The following is a 22593-nucleotide window of genomic DNA, read 5'->3' as shown; positions in this document are numbered from 1 at the left end:
TGAATACTCAATTCAAGCTTCTTTGGATGGCAAAGATCAATATACAACCTAGCCCAATTAAGAACCATTTTGTAAATTGTTTCAATTGCTCATACCTCCTCTGTATTTGTGGTCTTAAGTCTTTTATTAATTTTTCAATTAATAAATATCCTGATTTAATTGGTTCAATTAAATCTTTTAATTGTTTAAAGTTTTCCTCAGTTTTTTGAGATTGTTCTTCTGAAAGCATTAGTGTTCCTGTTGCTATCAGATTAACAGTCTCTTGGAGCTTTATTATTTGCTCTTGAGTCCTGTTTATTTGAATCATTATTAGGCTTAATTGTTCTTTGATTTCTTTTACATCCTTATATCCTTTATATTCAGGATTTTCATCCATTTTATTTGTCCTGAGATCGTGATTTGCTCTGATACCAGATTTTTTATTGCGATACACCCTTGGTTAGGGAGTCACCTTCCTCGAGAATTTGATAAATGAAATGCAAGCCGACCGAACGCAATGAAAATTTTAAGTTGGAATGTCCGTGGTTTGGGGAGATCACAGATAATTCGAAGACTTCGGCATATGCTGAAGCTCTATAATCCCCAAGTAGTCTTCTTAATGGAGACTAAATTGTGCAAAATTCAGATGGAGATAGTAAAGAGGAGTTGTGGTTTTGTACATGGTATCGAATTTGATGCGAAAGGCACTAGAGGAGGATTGTGTTTGGCGTGGAGACACGATATGTCCATAGCTCTTCAAAGTTTTTCGAAAAGGCATATCTACGTACTAGTTGCGGATACTGGAATTAAAACTAAATGGCGATTTTCAGGGTTTTATGGTACCCCATATGTCCAGGATAGAGAAGACTCATGGGCCACTTTGAAGAATCTCTATCATGCTAATGATATTCCTTAGCTTGTGGCTAGTGATTTCCATGAGATTATATACAGGTTTGAAAAGAAGAGAAGGCTTCCAAGGGACTAAAATAGGATGGAAGCATTCCAAAAAATGTTAGGGGACTGTCAATTATATGATAGAGTTTTTTGGTAAGTGGTTTACATGGGACAAAGGAAATTTGCCCGAGACAAACATTCAAGAACGACTTGATGGAGGAGTACCAAACGTGACATGGATGCTATTGTTTCTCAATGCAAAAATTCAGTATCTGGTTCATTCTTTTTCTGATCATTACCCTCTTTTAATTGTTAAAAATAAAGTAGTTGAAGGGTGAAAAGAGGATTGCTTTAAATTTGAAGCTTTGTGGAATTTGGATGACTCATTTGTTGATGAAGTAAAATGATTATGGAGAATGAAGGTATGAGACTTACTGCAGAAGATGGATTTTTTAAAAAATGGTTTGCAAAAGTGGGTACGGCAGATACAAAAAAAAATGAAAATGAAGGAAAAAAATTTTAACTGAAAGATTATCAGAATTAACAGAAGCTGAAAGGGATGATAGCAATCTGGCTGAGCTAATTGACAAGAAGATTTAACTAAATTTCAAGATTGAAAAAGATGAATATTATTGGGAGCAAAGGGCCCGTTTAAACTGGTTGAAATTCAGTGATAGAAATACAATGTCTTTCCATAGCCAGGCTACACAGAGACGGAGGAGGAATCGGATTGAAAAGTCACAGAATGAAAATAGAGGGGAAACAGAAGACCTGTTAGAGAGGAGGGTATCGCACGGGTTTATTTCTAGAATTTGTTCACAATAGGGGCACCAACAAACAATGATCATTTATTATCAGGGAGTAATAGGTGTATATCGGAGGAAGATAATAGGATGCTTATAGCGCCATATAATGGAGAGGAAATTCGAAAGGCACTATTTCCAATAGAATCCACAAAAGCCCTAGGGGATGATGGATTTCCAGCCCTCTTCTACCAAGGATGCTGGCCTATCATTGGGAATGATGTTGTTGCTTTTTGCTTTCACTTATTGAATGGAGATATAGAGGTTAGTTCGATCAACTTAACGCTAGTGCTTATTCCAAAAATCACCAATCCGTTTAATATGAAGCATTTCCGACCAATTAGTTTATGTAAGTCATTTACAAAATAATGGCAAAAGCTATCGTGAACAGATTTAGAGTTATTGATAAATGTATTAATGAAACACAGATTACTTTTTTCCTAGGAAGACTTATCTCAGATAATGTATTGTTAGCATATAAAATCCTATATTTGCTGAAACAAAAGAGATTAGGGAAAAAGGGTTTCATAGCAGTCAAGTTAGATATGAGCAAGGCTTATGATAAGGTGGAATGGAACTTTGTTGGGGAAATTATGAATCGAATGGGATTTGCTTAAGAATGAACAGATTCCATTATGAAGTGTATGTCTACAATTTCCTATACGACAATGCTGAATGGATCTATTGGAGAAATATTCTATCCGACCAGGGGACTTCAACAAGGTGATCCATTGAGTCCGTACTTATTTTTAATTTGCGGAGAGGGTTTATCATGCCTAATGAGATTATCTTTGAGAGATGGGACTTTCAAAGGGGTCAAGGTTAGTAGAAATAGCCCACAAGTTTCTCATTTACTATTTGCAAATGATTGTATTCTATTCGGAGAAGCAACAGGAAATGGTGTTCACGTGATTAAGAAGATTTTACGGGAATACAGAAAAGGATCGGGTCAGTGTGTGAATTTTGATAAATCAGTTATCTTTTTTAGTTGAAATACGTCGGAAGAGGATAAATAATTGGTGGTTCATCAGCTTGGAGTTCGCAGCTCAACGGACTTGAAACGGTATTTAAGGCATTATGCGATGAAATGGAGGGTATTATTACTAAATTCTGGTGGCAAAAGGGACGCAGAAGAAAGGGATTGCACAGGTATGTATGGAAAAATTTGTGTTTTTTAAAAGATTGTGGAGGTTTGGGTTTTCGAAGTCTTTGCCAATTTAATATTTCGTTATTAGCCAAGCAGGGATGGCGCTAGTTATCCAAATTCTTTAGTTGCCAAAGTTCTTAAAGCAAAATATTTTCCGCACTTAAATTTTCTAAATGCACAGTTAGGGAACTTACCTTCATTTACCTGGAGGAGCATTTGGGCAGCAAAGGGCCTCCTTCAAAATAGACTTTGTTGGAGAGTTGGCAGAGGTACTGAGATTTCTATATGGAATGATTGCTGGATTCCAGGATGTCCTACAGTGGGTCGGCAAAACAGAATAGGAAATAGTGATTTGAAGTTAGTCTCGGATCTAATTGATAGCTCAACTAAAACATGGAAAAGGGAATTAGTTAGCAGTACCTTTCAATTGGAAACTGCCCAAAAGATCTTGCAGATCCCTCTGGCAGAAGTGGAGCATGAAGACGTCCAAGTGTGGAACGAAGAACCTTCCGCAGTTTTCTCAGTACGAAGCATCTACAAACTATTACAATTTGCTAGTGTGGATCCTACTAGTTATTTATTACAGACCGAAACAAAAGCTTTCTTTTGGAAATTATGGGATACTCAGCTGCCTTCAAAAATTACATTAACAATATGGTGGATCTACTGGAATTACATTCCTACATTCGTTAATCTAAGTTATAAGAGAGTGGCTAACAACATCATTTGTCCGCGTTGTAGTTCTGGCGAAGAGGATAGCTTCCATGTCTTTAGGCAGTGTCCTGCAGTTAGAGAAATATGGTCAAGTCTTAATCTCTCTTGGGCTGTAACCTACACGAACCAAAATATCAGAGAGTGGCTTACTTGCACTATGTTTGGTTGGGTGTATTGGCATAGCCAATACACTCCTAATTAGTGGGCCCCACCTATTACGCCTCTAATCCGTTGTTTGGTTCAATGTATTGTTATTACGGGGCTAAACCATTACTGACCTAATCGGTGAAATCCACCGATTTCTAATCCCTGCCTTTAGCTCAGTTTAGGTGCTGCTTCAAGTTTTATACCCTGTTTACCCTCCCAATCGACACATCCCTTTTTCGCCTTCTGTTCCTTCCTTCTAGCTTGGGGTTTCTGCCTATTTGCTCCCTCTGTCCCTCTGCCTATAATACTCTCCAGCAATATACACACCGACGCACAAGGAAAGCACTATTGGTAAGCCTTTATTTCTCCTACCCTGAACTTTTCTCCAGAAACAATCACTCTTATCATGTTTTTCGTTTCCTTCATGTAAAGCAGTTGCTATACTTTGCTGGGTCTTTTTTTTTGGTTTTCGTCAGTGATGGGATGTTCTAGTTCGAAGTTAGAGGATCAAAAGGCCCTCCAAGGAATGTTTTTGAGGTGATTAGAGAGATACAGGTTCAGTTTGTTAAAGCTTCTGAGTCAGGGAGTGAAATTGTAAAGTTGCTTGCGGTGGGAACACTTCCCTATCACCGTAAACATGGTAATGATTTTCATCATTATTTTATTGGATTGTTGTGTTATTTTATCTATTTACTCTAATAGTAATACTAGCTGCGGGGTTTGGTAACTTTTCTGCAACAGCTTCGAAGATGTTGCAAGTAGTTACTCATTCGTTATCATTAGTATCATCTCATCCATCTACTTCTAAGACTGATTCATCGGCTAAAAATACTGATCCGGCTTTTCTAGACTTCAATGAAGAATTGGCCAAGAAACAGAGAAACCTTTCCTCTACATTGCAGAAGTTGTATCTTTGGGAAAAGAAACTCTATTATTTTGCTTTTTCTGTATATTTTATTTGTTAATTTGAAGCCTTTATGTTTCTCTTCAGTTCCTAGAAGAGTTTGAGTGGCTGTGAGATTACGTCCACATAATGTAGAAGAGTTAGTAGCAGATGCTGATTTTGCTGATTGTGTAGAACTTCAACCAGAGGTATTATGTTGCTATCTGACAGTTGGATATGCAGGGAATACAATTCTCAGTGACCTTAATTTTGTTAGATGTCTTTATCTACTTTCTTTTATCTGTTTGATCTTGAAGTACAAATGATTGAGGAAAAGCTAAGAGAAGGGCATATCGATTATATTTTGTCAGGGTTGGCATATTGAGGGATGCATCAGCCTAAAAGTGAGTTTATTCAAATGAAAATGGAGAAAAGTAGCAAATTCTTGAATAATTATCACTTCATTTCAATTAGTCAAGAAGGATTTAGTTTCTAACCACCTAAGAAAAAGTGAAGTCGACATGCCTGTACTTGTTCACGTAGCTCACCTAACTAGCTTTTAGATTTATTGAAATTAACTCCCATCCAGTTTCTGTAAGTGTTTATTACTTGATTTTGGTAAAGTTCTCACCAATGCTTCAACTTTTCTCTTTCAGCTTAAAAGGTTAAAGCTTCGCAAAAACAACTGGGACACAGACACCTATGAGTTTGATGAAGCGCTGACAAAGTTTGCATCGTAAAAACGTGTGTATGAAGTTGTTGCAAAGCCAGTTGTTGAGGTTTGAGTACAGGGCTTTTCTAATTGTACCAGAATTTGTTAGAATTTTACTTGTATTAGTTATTCTTCCTTGGCAACAGCAGAGGCGGTGGCTGAAAATAGTTTCAACCTATCATTGTGTTTTGTGTCGGTCTTCTCCCAAGTTATCAATTGTTTTGTTCTGCTGTACATAACTGCTGTGTTTGGTCATAGCTTATAAAGGATTTGGTGCCTTTTTTGATGCATTATTCATTTTATTAACAAGGTCATTGTGTATTTGTGTTCATAGGGTGTTTTGGATGGTTACAATGGGACAATCATGGCTTATGGTCAGACTGGTACTGGCAAAACATATACTCTTGGTCGACTTGGGGAGGAAGATACAACTAATCGTGGAACAATGGTCCGTGCTATGGAGGACATTTTGGCAGAAGTTTCACCAGAAATTGATTCTGTTTTGGTCTCCTATTTGCAGGTTGCATATTAGATATTCTTTTCTAGGAGATACATATTACTGCAGATCTTGGTGTTTGATTTCTGATATTGTCATGAATTGTGCTAATTGGTCTAAGCTTACTTTTCTTTTAGAATTTTTTTTATCATTTTCTCCAAAGTTACAAGAATTTTAAATTTTAATGTGCCTAATAGCTCTGTTCATTGAAAATTTTAAATTTTCTCCAAAGTTTCTGCATTCTTCCTGAATGGGCCATGTGCTATATTTTTGCATTCTACTTTGTATGCTTTAATTAATGCAGATGATTAGGCTTTGTAATTTAGATATCACAAGGTTTGATTAGATTAATGAATTACTGCTAGGAGAACAACTAGTGCTGGAAAAAGAGAAGCAGCACTCTGTTCTGAACTAGATCACATAAACCTAAGACATGATTGTTCATTTTCTCATTTTCCTTGTCCTTATTCTTGCTCTACATTTCTTGTCTTTCCAGTTTAATGTTGTCCTGCATTGTTGCTATTTTCTGCACTAATAATTGATGGTTATATGTTTGTGATTTTAGGTAGTGGTAAGACGTTCACGATGCAACCATTACCTCTCAGAGCTGCACAAGACCTTGTTAGATTCTTGCATCAGCCAATTTACCGCAACCAGAGATTTAAATTGTGGCTTAGCTATTTTGAGATATATGGTGGCTTAGCTATTTTGCTTGCTTACTTTCTGAGGCTGTCAAAGAACAAGTACTTGGCTGGTGATTTCTTCAGCCTTGCTGACCTGAGCCACCTACCATTTACGCAGTACTTGGTGGGTCAAATGGGAAAGGAATACATGACAACCAACAGTAAGCATGTGAGTGCTTGGTGGGATGACATTAGCAGCAGACCGTCCTGGCAGAAGGTTCTCCAGCTCTATGCTCCTCCTTTCTAAGAATTGAAAATGATGCAATCTGGGGATGGGGTCTTTTTAATGATGTCTGCTTTGTTGTTTAGCAGTTTGGTTTAGTTTGGGGTCTGGTCTTTGACTGTTTTAAGAGGCCAACTAGTTATCCTATGTTAGGTATAGTTACAATAAAATGTTGGTAGGGGTAGGGGGTTACAGTTATCGTTTTGTTTGCCTATGTTTGATATTATGAATAAAGATGAAGAAATCATGTAGATATCAAAGAGAATCAAGTGCTCAATTGAATGTGCTTCAAAGGCAATTTTTTTTTATTTTCTATGGTTTTATTACTTATTGATTTTCTTTTTGTTGGTTTAAATCTTCGAAATAATTGTCCAAAAGGTTTTGGTAGTGTTGGCATTGGCATTAATAAAAGTTTGAGCTTACTATGAGTATAATTTGAACCCAAATGTGGTAGTGTTGGCATTGGCATTAATAAAAATTTGAGCTTACTATGAATCTAATTTGAACTCAAATCACATTTGCGGTCACCCAAATCATATTTGAGGTGATAAATACTTTATCCATCAAGTTAATATAGGGTTCAAGTTAATTATGGTGTTTATTTATTGTTAATAATTTATACAAACTTATGATTATAAGTAGTGTAAAAAAGGTAAATTATTTACTATGATATCAAACAAATGAAGTGGCTTAATATAAGTTAATAATGTTTATGCAGAATATAATTCTCAAATTATATTATGATTTTAATAAATTATATAAGAATATTTATTATTAAGAATTTTATGAAATTATATATCATTATTAAATTATATTTAATATTAATTATTTTAAATTATATAAATTCATATAAGAAAATTTATTATCAAGAATTTTATGAAATTATATATTATTATTAAATTATATTTAATTAAAATATATTTTAATTAAAATATATTTAATAATAATTATGTTAATTTATATTTTACAGTATCATATATTATGATTTCAGTAAATTAATATAAGAATATTAATTATTAAGAATTTTATTAAATTATATAGTTTAATTAAAATATATTTAATAATAATTATGTTAATTTATATTTTACAGTATCATATATTATGATTTCAATAAATTAATATAAGAATATTAATTATTAAGAATTTCATTAAATTATATATTTTAATTAAAATATATTTAATAATAATTATGTTAATTTATATTTTACAGTATCATATATTATGATTTCAGTAAATTAATATAAGAATATTAATTATTAAGAATTTTATTAAATTATATATTTTAATTAAAATATATTTAATAATAATTATGTTAATTTATATTTTACAGTATCATATATTATGATTTCAGTAAATTAATATAAGAATATTAATTATTAAGAATTTTATTAAATTATATATTTTAATTAAAATATATTTAATAATAATTATGTTTAAATATGATTAAATTATTTATTATTGATAATAATAATCTTATTATAATTTAAATAACAATAACAATAATCATTTACCAAAACAAATTTATGCTAAAGGTATTCTAGTCATTTTAGTTTTTTCCATTATGCTATTACACCTCTATTCCATTCAACTAAACACAAGATTACTATTACGCCTCTATTCCATTACATTCAACCAAACAGTGAATTAGCTATTACAACTCTAATCCAATACACCTCTAATCCCAATACACCTCTAATCCAATACAGCGAACCAAACGCACCCTTGGTTTTTTGAAAGAGGAACCAAGGATCAGTGTCGGATGTTTTGTTGTGCCTTGTGGTTCTTATGGAGTTCCCGAAATCAGTTTGTCTATGAAAGGAAAAATTTTGCAATTAGGGATCTATTCAAGAAAATCAGAAGCTATTTAGCAGAGCTGGAAGGGATCCGAGAAAAGCAACCTGCCTTATTCACCGAAAGTATCCATAACCAAGCAGGGGAGACAACAAGTGTAACGGTCCAGTTTGATACAGCCTTGACAAACGAAATTTTAGATCGGCCTCGGGTTTAATTGTTTGTGACCAAAGGGGCGAGGTAGCAGCTGAAAAGTCGACTCTCCATGAAAACATCTCTTCTTTGTTCGTAGCAGAAGCTCATGCAGGGTTAGAGGCTATCAAATTAGTAATATCAATGGGTTTATCCTCAGTAGTAATACAATGAGACTCGAAAACAGTTATTAAGAAATGTCAATCGCAAGAAATAGACAAATCAGTTCTTGGAGCAATTATTCGAGATATTCAGAGCAAAAGAACCAGCCTTCCAGAGGTGAGTTTCCAGTTTATTCACAGAGCGGAGAATGTTGAAGCCCTTAATTTAGCGAAAGAAGCACTAAAGAGGAGGGAAGGGGCATACCTGGTAAAGGAAGGGAGGATCCACAGCGCAACCGATCCAGAAGGAAGATGGTGAGAGCACCCGGATTGAATTTTAAAATGGTGCTATGAGAAGTCATGATAGTTGGTATTTGGTAAATCTTGTGAAAAGCTATTTTGGAACTAGTGCCAGGCTGTCCGATTTGACGGGGTTATTAAATTAGGTTTACTTTTTTCATATTTCTTAGTTATCTGTTTTAAGTTTCTTGTTTTCTTTTGTCTTTTTAACACACAGGCTTCGTCCTGTAGATAGAAGGGCAGCCTGTATTCACTTGTTTTTTCAATGGACCTGAGCCGAGAAGATATTTTCTGGGCCTTATTATTTTAATGATATAAGCCCTGTCACTGTTTTTCAAAAAAAAAAAGGTAAGGATTCTATTTATAAGTAATTAAAATTCAATGCAATACAATAAATGAGGCTTATTTAAGTACTTCATTAACACATTAAATAATTTTCATAATGAATTAGAGGTTTTACCTTATAAATGAGAGGGTTAGAATATGGACATTCATATTTATTTATAACAGATATAATAATAATTTAATCTACGAAGTTGTAAATAGCATATAATAATAACTTAAGACATTAATTTTATCAAATAAAATATTAAATTGCAAAATATATAAAAAAATTATAAATTTATTTATTATATCAATCATAAAATTGAATTTATGATATATTTTAAAATATTTTTTGAAAAGAAAGTGAAATGTTAATAATGAAAAATTCCAACTAAATTTTAATTTTATAAATTTATAACTAAGTTGATTCTTTGCTGAAAAATATTTTTAAAGTAAGGGATCAACTCGAGTTAAATATAACAATATTATCCTGTAAATGCTTAATTTTTTAAAAAAATTATCCATTTAATTTTTTATTTTTATTAATATCATTTTATATTACATTTTAGATAACTATGGATAAATGAACCTCTTTAAAGATAGACGAATCCACCATTAAACGCAATAATGACATCAATTATTGGTTTATTACAATTATGTAAAGCCTAGCAAATAAGAGGTGCCTTTTAGTTGGCGGCGGCAGTCAAAATATAAATATGTTATCCGAATTTATTGTTATTTTTTCAAAATATTTAATATATATATATAATATTTGTAAATATCGAGATTAAATAAATCTTAAATATAAAACAGTCATAAAAAATAAAAAGTTTAATTTATGATTTGGTCCCTAAAATATACTCAATTTTTTATTTTAGTACATAATTTTTTTGTCTCAATTTAGTACCAAAGTATCCTTCTAGTATGGTTTTTAGTCCAAAAAGTTAATTGATGTTAAACTAAATTTCAACAAATTAGAGAATGCCATAGTGGCCTTCATATTTTCAAAAGAAAATATTAATTAAACTACTTTTTACTTAAAAATATATTTATTAAAATTAAATTTAATTAATAAAAAATATTTTAATTCATTTATCCCGGGTTCTCTCTTCCTCTCTTTCTCTCTCTCCTTCATCTTCTTCTCTCCATCTTTTTTTTTTCCATTATAGACAATAATGACTAAAATCTTCCTCTCCATACCACATATGCACATTCATATCATAACTATCAACGCTATACACAAAAGAAAAAAAGAGCATAAAAAATTATGAACCCAAATTTCAGTCAAAGAAATAATAGATTTTTTGAGTATTGTTTGGTCGATCTAAATGGTGAAAGAGAAGCTTATAAAGAGGGAAAGAATATATTGAATTTTGAAGAGAATCCAACGATGAAAAACACATAAATCTACAAAAATCTTGTGTTCTTTTGAAAAAATAAATGTTGGAAATGAAAAGAGAGGACCGAAAACAATATAATTATGAAATTTTGACTCAAACAATTACGGGTGAGAGACAACCAACGGTGGAACATGGTGGTCGATGGTAGCCATTAACGTCAGAATTTGAAAATTTCTGGATTTAATTTGAGTTTTAATTTAAACTTTAAAAGAAAGATGATTTGAATTTTAAATTAATTAAAGTAAATGTAATTAAACAAAATTTTACTAAACAATTTTAAAATTGTTTTTGTTCATATTGCTGTGAACAAAAATATAAGAAAGCATAATTCTTCTCTTTTCTTACATGAAAAACATGATGAACAACACCAACAATTTTTGTTAGACTTTTTTGGGTTAAAAACATTTACTTATTTTATGGAATTAATTATTTTTTATACTTTATTATATATATTCTTGAATTTTTTATATTTTTATTTTTATTTTTATAATTTTTAAAATTTGATATATAAATATATGATAAAATATATGTTTTTAATTAATAACACCACATGGCTTATTTGCCGGCTACTTTTTAACGGCATTAAAAAATTAGATCAAAATATATAATGGAATAATATTTTAGGTACTAAATTAGGGTAAAAAAATTTTAAGTACTAAAGTAAGAAAATAAGCATACTTGGAGGGTCAAATCGTGAATTAACTCAAAATAAAATTTTAGTTGGAGTGATAAAGAAAATATTTTAAAAATGTTAGTGATATGAGTTCAAACATCATAATATGTAAATTTTACTATACTAAAAAAATATAAAATATTCATCAATTATATAAAATATTATTTAATAAGCTTCACAAATGCAATTTATTATTAAAAAAATTATTCTATAAATTAAATAATATTATCATTATATACTATGCATATAATAATTCGTAATTTAATAAACCCAGAATAAAAAATAAAATATATTTTAAAATTCACAATTTTGGTTTTAGATATATTGATATGTTTGTTGTTACGGTTTACTATTGGAACGGATATAATTAGTATTAACACGGAATTAATTTATATTATAAATTTATAATTTTTTATAGCTGAATGATTAGAAGGGGAGTTAATGTGAATTTACTCGATATAAATAAATTCATCGCACAACTTTCTGCGTGGATCTATCAACTTGTCAATCTCAGCCAACGAATGTTTGACTGTAAAGATTGTCGTCTCAAATTGCTTTATTAGATCTCCGTAAAATTAAAATAAAATTTTGCTTTATTATACAATTTGTTGTTAAGAGCAGCACGCAATTCACAACCAAATTTGAAATTTCATTCCAAAATGGAAACTGGAATCGGAATCAGTGCAGATTTAGCGCCATATCTCCCCCTCGATCATGAACCCAACGTTACCGACGACGCTCGCCTAAACCAGCTGGGTTACAAGCAAGAACTCAGCCGCAGTCTGTCGTGCGTAATCCAATTACTTTTCCCCTCTTATCTGTTTTTGTTTCTTTGTCAATCTATCAAGTTGATGGCCGCATGTTGATGATGATGAGGCTGAGAAATGTGTGGTGCAGGGCGATAGCGAACTTTTCGGTGACATTCTCCATTATATCAGTGATCACTGGACTCACAACGATGTACAGTACAGGACTGACCTTCGGTGGACCTGTTACAATGGTATACGGGTGGCCAATCGTGGGCGTCTTAACCATGATAGTGGGTCTGGCAATGGCCGAGATTTGCTCTGCCTATCCTACTTCTGGTGGCCTATACTTTTGGAGTGCCAGGTTGTGCGGCAATGAGTGGGGTCCTGTGGTTTCCTGGTTCACTGGCTGGTAAGTTTTCTTATAGTTTAATTCCGCCCTTGTTTCCATGTCTTCAATTGTTTGGACATTGCATTTACTCTGATATGTTTCTGCTGGGTTGGGTTTCTACTACCCTTTGTTTGTCACTCAAACATGTGTTAGGCAATTAGTGAGCAACTGAGCATTGGATAAGTAATTTCCATTGTTGTTGAAACCGGATCAAACCAACAGATTGAATCACAAATCGGTGGGTGTACCTACCGGTCTATGAACCTGTCTTAAAGTATATAACATGCTCCCAAACATATGAAAGTATTCTACTATTAGCTTCCTTCATTTTCACATTTTATAGGGTGTCATCTCGTCTTAGGCATCGACAAGATATATTGATAGCCTCTGCCTCGAACCTGCATAAAAGTCTCTTGGCATTTAACATGACCCGTGCCATATCCTAGATGGTGTTATTCTTCAATGACCCGGTTCTATTATGGAGTATTTAAAGCAAAAGATTCATGTTGGATGCAGGCATTGTCACAAAACTTAGAGAATTTTTCATTCCTGATTTCCTTTCCATGGTTACTCCTTATCCTGACAATTTATTCAATACGCTAGCGGCTAACACTTCTCATTCTCAAGTTCCTTTTGCTTCTTGAAGTCATCAACTGTGTCGGATTTCTCTTACCCATGTGAATTGGAATATATAGTCATCTGCACATACAAAAATATAATGTTGCCTCCCAAGCTCTCAGTTAGCATTAACCCCATTAAGTTCATGTGCAGTAGCTCTAGTGGTGTAGTTGTTTGGATCTGTTGCAACTGTATATGCGACTCATGTTGCTGCTTTCCCTTCAAACATTCACCACATATTTTAAGAATTGCAAATTGCTCCCTTAGCTTTCCCTTCAAACATTCACCACATATTTTAAGAATTGCAAATTGCTCCCTTAACTTTGGCAATTCTCTAACATCATTGCTTCTCACCAACCTTTATAATCTTCTGCAAGTGTACATGTCTTAACCTCTCGTGTCATAACTCAAGATCAGAGGGTTTCAAATTAATGGTTCTACCAGCTTATAGTAGATCAAATATCTTTGTCCCCTATGATTAACTCTTTAGATTCATCAGTCACCTTGTATCTTTCATTGGTGTAACAATCCACTATCAGTCCTTGATCTTGATAAAGTTAATTTTCAAGCTTTCAACAAGAAACACAATCTGGAGATCCTTCCACATTAAGTACACCGTTGCCAAGAATTCTCACTTTCTTTTTCATTGTCAAATGTCACCTTCATTTTATGTAATAAAATATAATTATGATTTAGTGACTCAATTTTAATATATACTATATTATGACATACTCACAATGTGAGTGAAAAATTTTATATAATAAAACTATAGAAAGTTGATATAAGAACCAATTACAGTTTTAATTGAAATGGTAGAATTGAGGGAATAGAAATTTTGAGATCATAGATTCAAATATCATTATGTGCATATATATTATGTAATGAGACAAATGAAGGTGACATATTTAACAAAAGAGAACTAGTGTAATAAATAAAATATAATACAAACATTTTATTAAAAAAAATGACACAAGTTAAATATATGCATTATGTTTAGCATTTTGATGCATTAAAATAGTGTTATATTTACATTTACACAACCAACACAAAAGAAGCGTGCATATGAATTATTAGATAAAGTATCTTTAAGTAGATTAATATTCAACTCTTAGCGTTTGATCTATCGATCAAGGGCATTCATTTCATATTTATATTGTTAGATTGAATTGTAAAATGAAAGACTAATATTATGGCTTAGCCAAGCTAAATATATAAGATTGAATTTGAAAATAAAAATACCTATGTATAAGGATGAAATATTAATTTATTTTTATAAAAAAATAATTATTATTTTGTGGGATAAGGAAAGTTTCATAGAATTCAAGATTTAATTTATTATATATCACATGAAAAGGTATTATTGTAACATAAGGTACAAATCATTATATTAGATATACTCATCAATGACCTAATTTATAACTTTAAAAATCAGAGGAGAAAGTTATATGTTTGAAATTTATTCCAAAACACATATAATAGTAAGAAATTATATAATTTAATTTGAATCATATTACATTATTACTAAAACATTAAGTACATAATAGATCATCATCATCAATGACCTATTTTATGTATTTCTTTTTAGAACATGGGAATACTATACTTCTAAAAATAAAAAATAATTTATATCAATAATAGGAATACACATAAAAACATTATATAGTTGATTAAAAATCATAACGATGGGAACTAAAATATATAATTTATGCTCAATCATATTATAAGATTATTGTAGTAATATAAAATATATTAATTTGTTTAAAATTAATTACATTATAGGATAACCATAAGTAAAAAAACATATTTTTTAATTATCATGGTTAGTATTTTTAAATGATTATTATTGGTTGTTACTTTATTTCATAAAAATTGAAAAAAGAACCTTCTGTTTTATAATGTATACTAAATAACATATAAAATTAGAATCCAATCATGATAATAGAAATCATTTTAATTATAATTTTGACAAGATAAAACCTTAATAGAATTTAAAATTATAAAATTAAAATAAATTAATAATATATGATATATTTATTTCTTATAAAAAGAAAACGTGCCTAATGTTATGTTTGAATGCATTATTTTTTCAACCATAGCAATTGTTGTATAAACCAAAAACATTATGTAGTTTATAATGTTGCTAATTAATAATATCATATTATTTAGAAAAATAAATAAAAATAGAACTGAAAATTATAATTATTCGTATATTATAAATATAAACTTTAAATAATGTTACATTAAAAACAACACAATTCTATAAAAAGTTATCTCGCTAAAAAATGTGTTTTTAGATATCTCATTCTCTTTAGAAGGGTCCTCCTCATGAATCATCCTTATCTCTGTCATCGCCATTACTACTTCTCATTTTGCTTGCTACCTCTATCGTAACCATAATTGAATAATGCTAAATATATTTTAATTTTATTATTAGAATGTTTTGAATAATTTAACTTGATGAATTGCTTATTTTTTTCAAAACAAAATACTAACTCCTATTCAGTATTAACTTATCACCAACAGTTTGAACTCAGGCACTAATATTTTGAGTAAATTACACTTAAGGTTATTAAATTATTAGTAATTTTATATTTTTGTCTTTCAATCTTAAAAAAGTTATAAAATGATTACTGAACTATTTAAAAGTTTTCATTTAAGTCACTGAATTATTTGAAAGTTTTTATTTAAGTCACTAAGATGTTTTCTTTAAAAGTCCGGCTAGCGAACTAAAAGAGACGATTTAATATCAGTACCCATCAATAAGTAGAAGAAGACACCTTAGATCTAAGTCGATCCAGCGATTAATATCAGAGATTGAAGATGAAAGTTGTTTGGATTTTGGTTCACAAATTCATAACATTCAATGTTGTTTCATGAGAACAAACCAAAATACATTAGAAAAAGGGAAAGAGAGTTTTTAATTGGTGAAGACAATGCGAATAGAGAATGCCATACAATAACGATTTTAACAACTAAATGATTTTTGAATAATTCAGTGACCATTTTATTTTTATTTTTTTGAAATTAAATGATCAAACTTAAACTTACTAATAGTTTGATGACTTGAGTGTAGTTTAACCTAATACTTATAGCGATTGAATTTTTTTTCCATTATTCCTATTCAACCCTAATTTATAACTTTTGATTACTTTTGGCATTTTAGGCCAAATTCATACTCTCAAACTCCTTACGGATCACTCATTTTAATTCTCTCATCACCTTTATTCTTATCCACACTCAATTTTGTTCCACCATCTTTCCCCTACTTTAAATAATTAATGAGTTAATTTGTTATTTAAAAATAATTTAATGTTTTTAAAAAATAAAGTAAAGATTTTCACCAAAAAGAGTAAGAATTTATTCTGAATTAAATAATAAATAATCTCTTATCTATTTATATTTTTAATGTCTTTTACTGAAAATTTATATACTTTTTTTACCAATAAAATTATATATATTTGCAATAAGTTATGAATTAAACCCTAAAATTTAATACAATAGCGTGATATTGAATGTGAAGCTTACCTTTAAATTAGTTTTTTTAATTAAAAATTTAGTTTTTAATATTTACATTTTTTGTCAATTTAATTTTTGTGTTTTTTAAATTAAATTTGAATGTAATTTTTTTAAAAAGAGTAAAATCGTTCTTTAATGTAAATGTTGATTAAATTTTTTTTTAACAATGTTGATGTGGCAATCCACATACTTATTCGTAAATACTTCATGCTGACATGATATTACTTATTTTTATGTCATGTCAAAAATAATTTAAAAGATTTTGAAAATATTTAATAAAAATAAAAATTTAAAGATAATATAAAAAGTTCATAAAAAATAATAAAAATTAATATGAAGTACATGTAGATTGTCATGCGTCATGTTTAAAAAAATTAATGTTGTAGTTAGTATTTCCTAGAGTTGTTCATGGGCCGAGTTGGGCCCTAACAAAATACTAGACCTGATTGATAGGCCCAGGCTCGACCACCTGAAAATGGGTCTAAATTTTTTTTTCAAGTCCGACTCGGATAAAAATGCTAAAATCAGGACCTAGTCTGTCTGTATTAAAATTTTTTTAATTTATTTTTATATAAAAATTAAAAAATATAATACATCAAAAACATTAAAATAAATGTTTCACAACAAATTGAAACTAAAATTAAAAAAAAAATTATACTTAAATAACACTAAGATAGGTATAACTTAACAAGTAAATACTTCTAAAATAGTAGCAAAATTAATAATAAAATAAGAGTTATATAATATCCAAACAATAACAACAATATAATAACAATATAATAGTGAAATGACAGTAAATCAGTAAAAAAATAATATTTTTTTTGCAAATTCGGGCCGAGCCGAAAAATTATTCGAGGTTTGACCCGTTTTATAAATAAGTTTTATTTTTTCCGAAACTTATTTTTTGAGCGTATATTTTTGTCTAAACTTTTTTTATTTTTTGGGTGAGCCTTCGGACTAAGCGAAGTGCTCCAACTCATGGACAAGTATAGTATTTCTATTAAAAAATAATATTTTGATTTTTTGAAAAAGTTGTTTGACTTAAATTTGATATTTTAAAAAATTGAATTTTTTAAAATAAAATAAAAATAAAAATATAAATGTTAAGGAGTTAATTTATGATTCCTTTTTATTATGGGCCAAACCTTTTAATTAGTTAAAAAGTCTTATGATATGACAGCTAAAGAATTGCGCTGCTCAAAGATTAAGATTCCAAACAAATTGCACAATTTAAAATTGGAGGAGAAACAAAATTCCTAGATTTACTTCACAATGAACAGCGTGTGGGAATCTTCTCTTGATTTGCCTTTGCGGTCATCGTTTCCACACGTTGAAACCACCATTTATTCAGCATTGAATTACTAACGATTGGTTGGTGGCATTGTAGTCGACGAGCAATCAATTTCATTTTAACATGTGTTAAAAAATATATTAAATTTATGATCATTTCAGTGGCTCTGTGTCAAATAAAAAATTAAATTAAATTAACTGAAAATGGAAAAAAGATAATCATGCAAGCAATTGGATTCGCTCTATGCTTGTGTACAGCTTGAACTTAGTGTGTTTGACCATCCACCATCCTGGCCTCGAATTTCCCATTTTTTTTCCTGCTTACTGTATCTGACAAAAAAAAGACCATTTCTTTAATTTGACATCAATGCACAGCAGAGCGTGAAACCCTCTATTTGACCAGTGAAGTTATCACAAGTTTTCATTGATCTGACTTTTATATGGGATCTGATCTGCATATGATCTTTGATTAATCATTAAATAATTCATAAGGACACAAGAATCACAATGAGTGATTGGTTATCCAGTAAGGAAGAAGAGAACAGAGGAAAAAAAAAAGGAAAGAAAGAAAAACAACCCAATATCCTTTTCCTTTTTCTCCTTTCCATTGTGAAAAGTACGGTTCCGGTCAGCCAAAAAATGGGTCTTCCATCTCATACAGTTGAAAATGGGAGCGTTTTGGTGGATTCAGGGCAGTCCCGTCTCAGAGAGCTTGGCTACAAACAAGAGCTCAAGCGTGATTTATCGTAAAGTTCTTCACAACCCTTTTTTTCATGTTTTAAATTTTGATTGTGAAGAGTGTCAACCGGAAACAAACAAAAAAAAAAAGAAGGGAAAAAAAGATGAGCTCTCTTTGTTTGATTTTTTGTCAAACCATATTGCAGGGTGTTTTCGAATTTTGCGTTTTCATTTTCCATCATATCAGTGCTTACTGGTATCACCACACTCTACAACACTGGGTTGACTTTTGGTGGACCAATCTCTTTGGTTTATGGTTGGTTTATAGCTGGTGGGTTTACCATGTTTGTTGGGTTATCAATGGCCGAAATCTGTTCCTCTTACCCAACTTCTGGTGGCCTTTATTATTGGAGTGCTCGGCTTGCTGGCCGAAATTGGGCACCCTTTGCCTCTTGGCTCACTGGCTGGTAATTGGGTTTCTTTTTTTAATTATAATTTCATTAACTAACATCTACAGTTCACATTCACTTTGATGAGTTTTGCTACTTTTTGGCTGACAAACTTTATTGCTTCGATCTTAAATTCGATGATGGTATTGCCTTTATTTAAATGAATCCAGTTTATGAATGATGGAAACTTTCATTGCCAAAAGGAAGATAGTTTATGACATTTGACTGGGATTTTGTTTTGATTATGCTGTAAACCTGCCAATGAGATTTTCTTGTTCGATTTTGCATTAATTTTTTGTCTATGCTAGTGTTTTTATGGTATTGACCTTGAGAGTTAGTGTTCTTGGTCTAGAAGTTTAAGTTCTTGAGAGTTGAGAAGCTTTGTTGACCATATGAACTATCAACTATACGAGAAGCTCGTTTTGCGTATGTTATTAGATAGTTTTCCTGTCAGTACAGGATGCATATGGATGACATAACTATGGGGCCAGCTTGATTGGTTTCTCAAGCTGACGTTATCTTATATTTTTATTGGAGTATAGCTCCAAAACACTGGATCAAATCATAGATTAAACTTCCTTTGAGCATGTATTGCATGTTTTAGAGCTCTTTATTTTTGCACATGAGGTCCATTAAAAATATATTTGTCACTGCTTCAGCCCCAAAATTGAGGCCATTAAGTTCTTGTGCGCTCTGTGCATATATGTCCTTTTCATTAGATAAATGGTCCTGATGTAGGATTTTAGTTTCCCTTTGATTTCCTACAGTGTAATTCAACCTTAGTACTTGGCATGCTCATGTCCTACCTCACACCTGAGACCATGGGAAAGGGAAACACTTTTGCTTTGGTGCTCCTTTCCATGTATATTAGCCACTTTCATGTATAAATTCGGGTGTGATTCTGCATAGAAATCCAATTACAGTTTGTATAACAAGCTCTTCTTTTCCGTTTCCCCCTTATTAGTACTGAATTGTCTCAGTACACAATAGGGTTTTATCTCACTGACTCACTGTTTTCTTAGAGCTTACATATGTTCATATTTGTACTTTTGTATATTCAAAAGGGATAGTCAGCTTTATCTCCCTTCGATGCCTCTAATGCAGACAATTTATTTATTGGCAGGTTCAATATTGTTGGTCAGGTGTGTCTTCGAATTTCATTTGCTTAAATGTATCAGTGGAAGGCAATCTTCATGGAGATTAGATACTAACACAATAACAAGTTCTAACAACATAAACTACTTTTTCATTTGCAGTGGGCTGTTACAACAAGTGTAGATTTCTCACTTGCACAACTGATTCAGGTGATAATTCTCCTTAGCACAGGTGGGAAAAATGGTGGTGGATATGAAGCATCTAAATATGTAGTCATTGCTTTCCATGGGGCAATTCTATCTATGCATGCTATAATAAACAGTCTTCCCATTTCAGTTTTATCTTTCTTTGGGCAGCTAGCTGCTGTATGGAATCTTCTAGGTATGAAGATATCCGGGCTTAACATGAATTCTGGCTTAAGCAATCCCCCGTTTTTGACTTACAGTTCTTTGCATCTAGGTGTTGTTCTTCTTATGATCCTCATACCCTCAGTTGCTACGGAGAGGGCTAGTGCCAAGTTTGTGTTCACTCATTTCAACACTGATAATGGAGAGGGAATAAACAGTAAAGTCTATATTTTTGTTCTTGGGCTTCTTATGAGTCAATATACCCTTACTGGATATGATGCATCTGCTCATATGGTAAACTTTTGCCTTTCCTTAATTTCCTTCTCAATCAAACCCATCTTTAAAGCTGTAGAAAAACCAAGGGTAACAAAAGGTTATCAAGCTTAACTTAATTGAATACCATGTAACGGTTCCGTATATGTTTGGTGAAACTTAATGACATAAATCTTTAGGGCATGCTATTTGTTAGATCTGCTTTTGGAAACATAAACAAAAACAAAGTTTCACCAGCGTTGTGTGAATTTGTACTATCATTAGATTGGCTTTTGCGTTGGATTTTTAATTACTTCTGCCTTATGGAACACTTCCAATCTGACAAATGAAACTAAATCATGTTGTTCATCTTAAACTACTATTTGTAGACAGAGGAAACCAAGAATGCTGATAAGAATGGACCAAAAGGAATAATTAGTGCCATTGGGATATCTATTATTTTTGGATGGGGTTACCTACTCGGTATTACCTTTGCAGTTACCGACATCCCATATCTTTTGAGTGAAGATAATGATGCCGGAGGCTATGCTATCGCTGAAATATTTTACCTTGCATTTAAGAATAGATATGGCAGTGGTGTTGGGGGAATTATTTGCTTGGGAGTGATTGGAATTGCCATATTCTTTTGCGGTATGAGTTCCGTTACTAGCAACTCAAGGTAAACCCATTTTCTTATGTTCTTGTAAGACAAATCTCTTGGATATTGTTTTCTATCAAGTGGCAACTGATTGAACTAGATATCTGTTTTCAGGATGGTTTATGCGTTCTCGAGAGACGGTGCCATGCCATTGTCATCTTTGTGGCATAAAGTGAACAAGCAGGAGGTTCCTATAAATGCAGTTTGGCTCTCTGCATTTATCTCCTTTTGTATGGCACTAACGGTATGCCATCCAATTAACCATTACTTAAATGAATCCTTTATTTGTTGCATCCGAGTGGTAAAATGCAATTCGTACCAGTTTAGATGATATTGATATAGGCTAGTGGATGGAACAGATATAAGTACTTGTTTCCCCCATGTTTAGCAATTAGCAATATTCATTAATAGCAAACAATGTTCCCTTTGTTTTTGTTTGTTGTTGTCGTTGCAGTCTCTAGGAAGCTTGGTGGCATTTCAGGCCATGGTATCTATTGCAACAATAGGACTATACATCGCTTACGCCCTACCAATATTCTTTAGGGTAAGCTTGGCTCGGAAATCGTTTGTCCCAGGACCCTTCAACCTCGGGCGCTATGGAGTGGTGGTTGGTTGGATCGCAGTGCTATGGGTGGCGACCATCTCAGTCCTCTTCTCATTGCCTGTTGCCTATCCAGTCACCTCTGAGACACTCAACTACACGCCTGTTGCTGTTGGTGGTCTGCTTGTTATTACTGTTTCTTGGTGGATCGTTAGTGCCCGATATTGGTTTACTGGTCCCATTACCAACATATAAAATACACGTCTTTAAGATTAAATAACAATAATAGAAAAATACGTTTTGTTCATATATTTTTATCAAATTCAAATCGCCTTTTAGATTTATTTATTTATTTATTAATACCTGAATTACTTAATTCTTTAACATAGAGCCTGAATTGCATGTTTTAGTATATACTTCAACCCAAGGGAATAGCAGCCGTTTGGTAGCACGTGAAAACTTTGTGAGGGAGCGGGAAATATGGACTTAATTGTTTATATATGGTTCTTCATACATGGAAATTAGAGCAATTAATTATATTGCAACACAT

At 31.7% G+C, this 22593-nt stretch overlaps 2 protein-coding genes and 2 long non-coding RNA genes across 7 annotated transcripts; 3 read left to right on the top strand and 1 right to left on the bottom strand.

The window, feature by feature from the left end:
- Window positions 1–1557: 1557 nt before the first annotated feature.
- LOC121228094 (uncharacterized) lies at window positions 1558–2293 on the top strand. The gene is made up of 3 exons (XM_041111233.1): window positions 1558–1646; window positions 1742–1940; window positions 2105–2293. Exons 1-3 carry the CDS (start codon window positions 1558–1560, stop codon window positions 2291–2293), a joined length of 477 nt encoding a protein of 158 aa, XP_040967167.1.
- A 2085-nt stretch (window positions 2294–4378) lies between these two features.
- LOC121228193 (uncharacterized) lies at window positions 4379–6989 on the top strand. Its single transcript, XR_005925731.1, has 4 exons — window positions 4379–4776; window positions 5224–5311; window positions 5614–5799; window positions 6341–6989. It is a non-coding gene; the product is annotated as an uncharacterized lncRNA (long non-coding RNA).
- Window positions 6990–8414: 1425 nt separating this feature from the next.
- LOC121228192 (uncharacterized) lies at window positions 8415–9188 on the bottom strand. Its single transcript, XR_005925730.1, has 3 exons — window positions 9031–9188; window positions 8580–8788; window positions 8415–8490 (listed from the first exon to the last, which is right to left on the bottom strand). It is a non-coding gene; the product is annotated as an uncharacterized lncRNA (long non-coding RNA).
- A 2633-nt stretch (window positions 9189–11821) lies between these two features.
- LOC107899001 (amino-acid permease BAT1) lies at window positions 11822–22387 on the top strand. Of its 4 annotated transcripts, none has more exons than XR_005925729.1 (10): window positions 11955–12249; window positions 12360–12620; window positions 18551–18769; window positions 18908–19168; window positions 20274–20292; window positions 20407–20626; window positions 20705–20886; window positions 21234–21523; window positions 21603–21746; window positions 21957–22103. XR_005925729.1 is itself a non-coding variant. In XM_041111463.1 (10 exons), the coding sequence occupies exons 1-10, from the start codon at window positions 12122–12124 to the stop codon at window positions 22296–22298; spliced, it is 1902 nt and encodes a 633-aa protein (XP_040967397.1). In that variant the 5' UTR covers window positions 11955–12121; the 3' UTR covers window positions 22299–22387. The 4 variants fall into 4 exon arrangements, 3 of the variants coding, with proteins under 3 accessions (XP_016680078.2, XP_040967397.1, XP_040967396.1); XM_041111463.1 differs by having other exon boundaries at window positions 20407–20476; window positions 21617–21746; window positions 21957–22387; XM_041111462.1 differs by having other exon boundaries at window positions 21617–21746; window positions 21957–22387.
- Window positions 22388–22593: the final 206 nt, after the last annotated feature.

This window comes from Gossypium hirsutum, chromosome A04 (assembly GCF_007990345.1).
Source record: "Gossypium hirsutum isolate 1008001.06 chromosome A04, Gossypium_hirsutum_v2.1, whole genome shotgun sequence".
NCBI lineage: Eukaryota > Viridiplantae > Streptophyta > Magnoliopsida > Malvales > Malvaceae > Gossypium > Gossypium hirsutum.
The sequence above is the reverse complement of the archived record's forward strand: the minus strand, read 5'-3'. Positions and strand labels throughout refer to the sequence as shown.

Bases quoted from the DNA above. Each gene is read 5' to 3' on its own strand.
- LOC121228094 (XM_041111233.1), top strand. From the start codon at position 1,558: ATGTCTTTCCATAGCCAGGCTACACAGAGACGGAGGAGGAATCGGATT. The intron at 1,647-1,741 runs GTTAGAGAGGAG...AGGGAGTAATAG, and splicing joins AGAGGGGAAACAGAAGACCT to GTGTATATCGGAGGAAGATA. The intron at 1,941-2,104 runs GTTAGTTCGATC...AATGAAACACAG, and splicing joins TATTGAATGGAGATATAGAG to ATTACTTTTTTCCTAGGAAG.
- LOC107899001 (XM_041111462.1), top strand. From the start codon at position 12,122: ATGGAAACTGGAATCGGAATCAGTGCAGATTTAGCGCCATATCTCCCC. The intron at 12,621-18,550 runs GTAAGTTTTCTT...TTGGTTATCCAG, and splicing joins GTTTCCTGGTTCACTGGCTG to TAAGGAAGAAGAGAACAGAG. The intron at 21,524-21,616 runs GTAAACCCATTT...ATCTGTTTTCAG, and splicing joins TCCGTTACTAGCAACTCAAG to GATGGTTTATGCGTTCTCGA.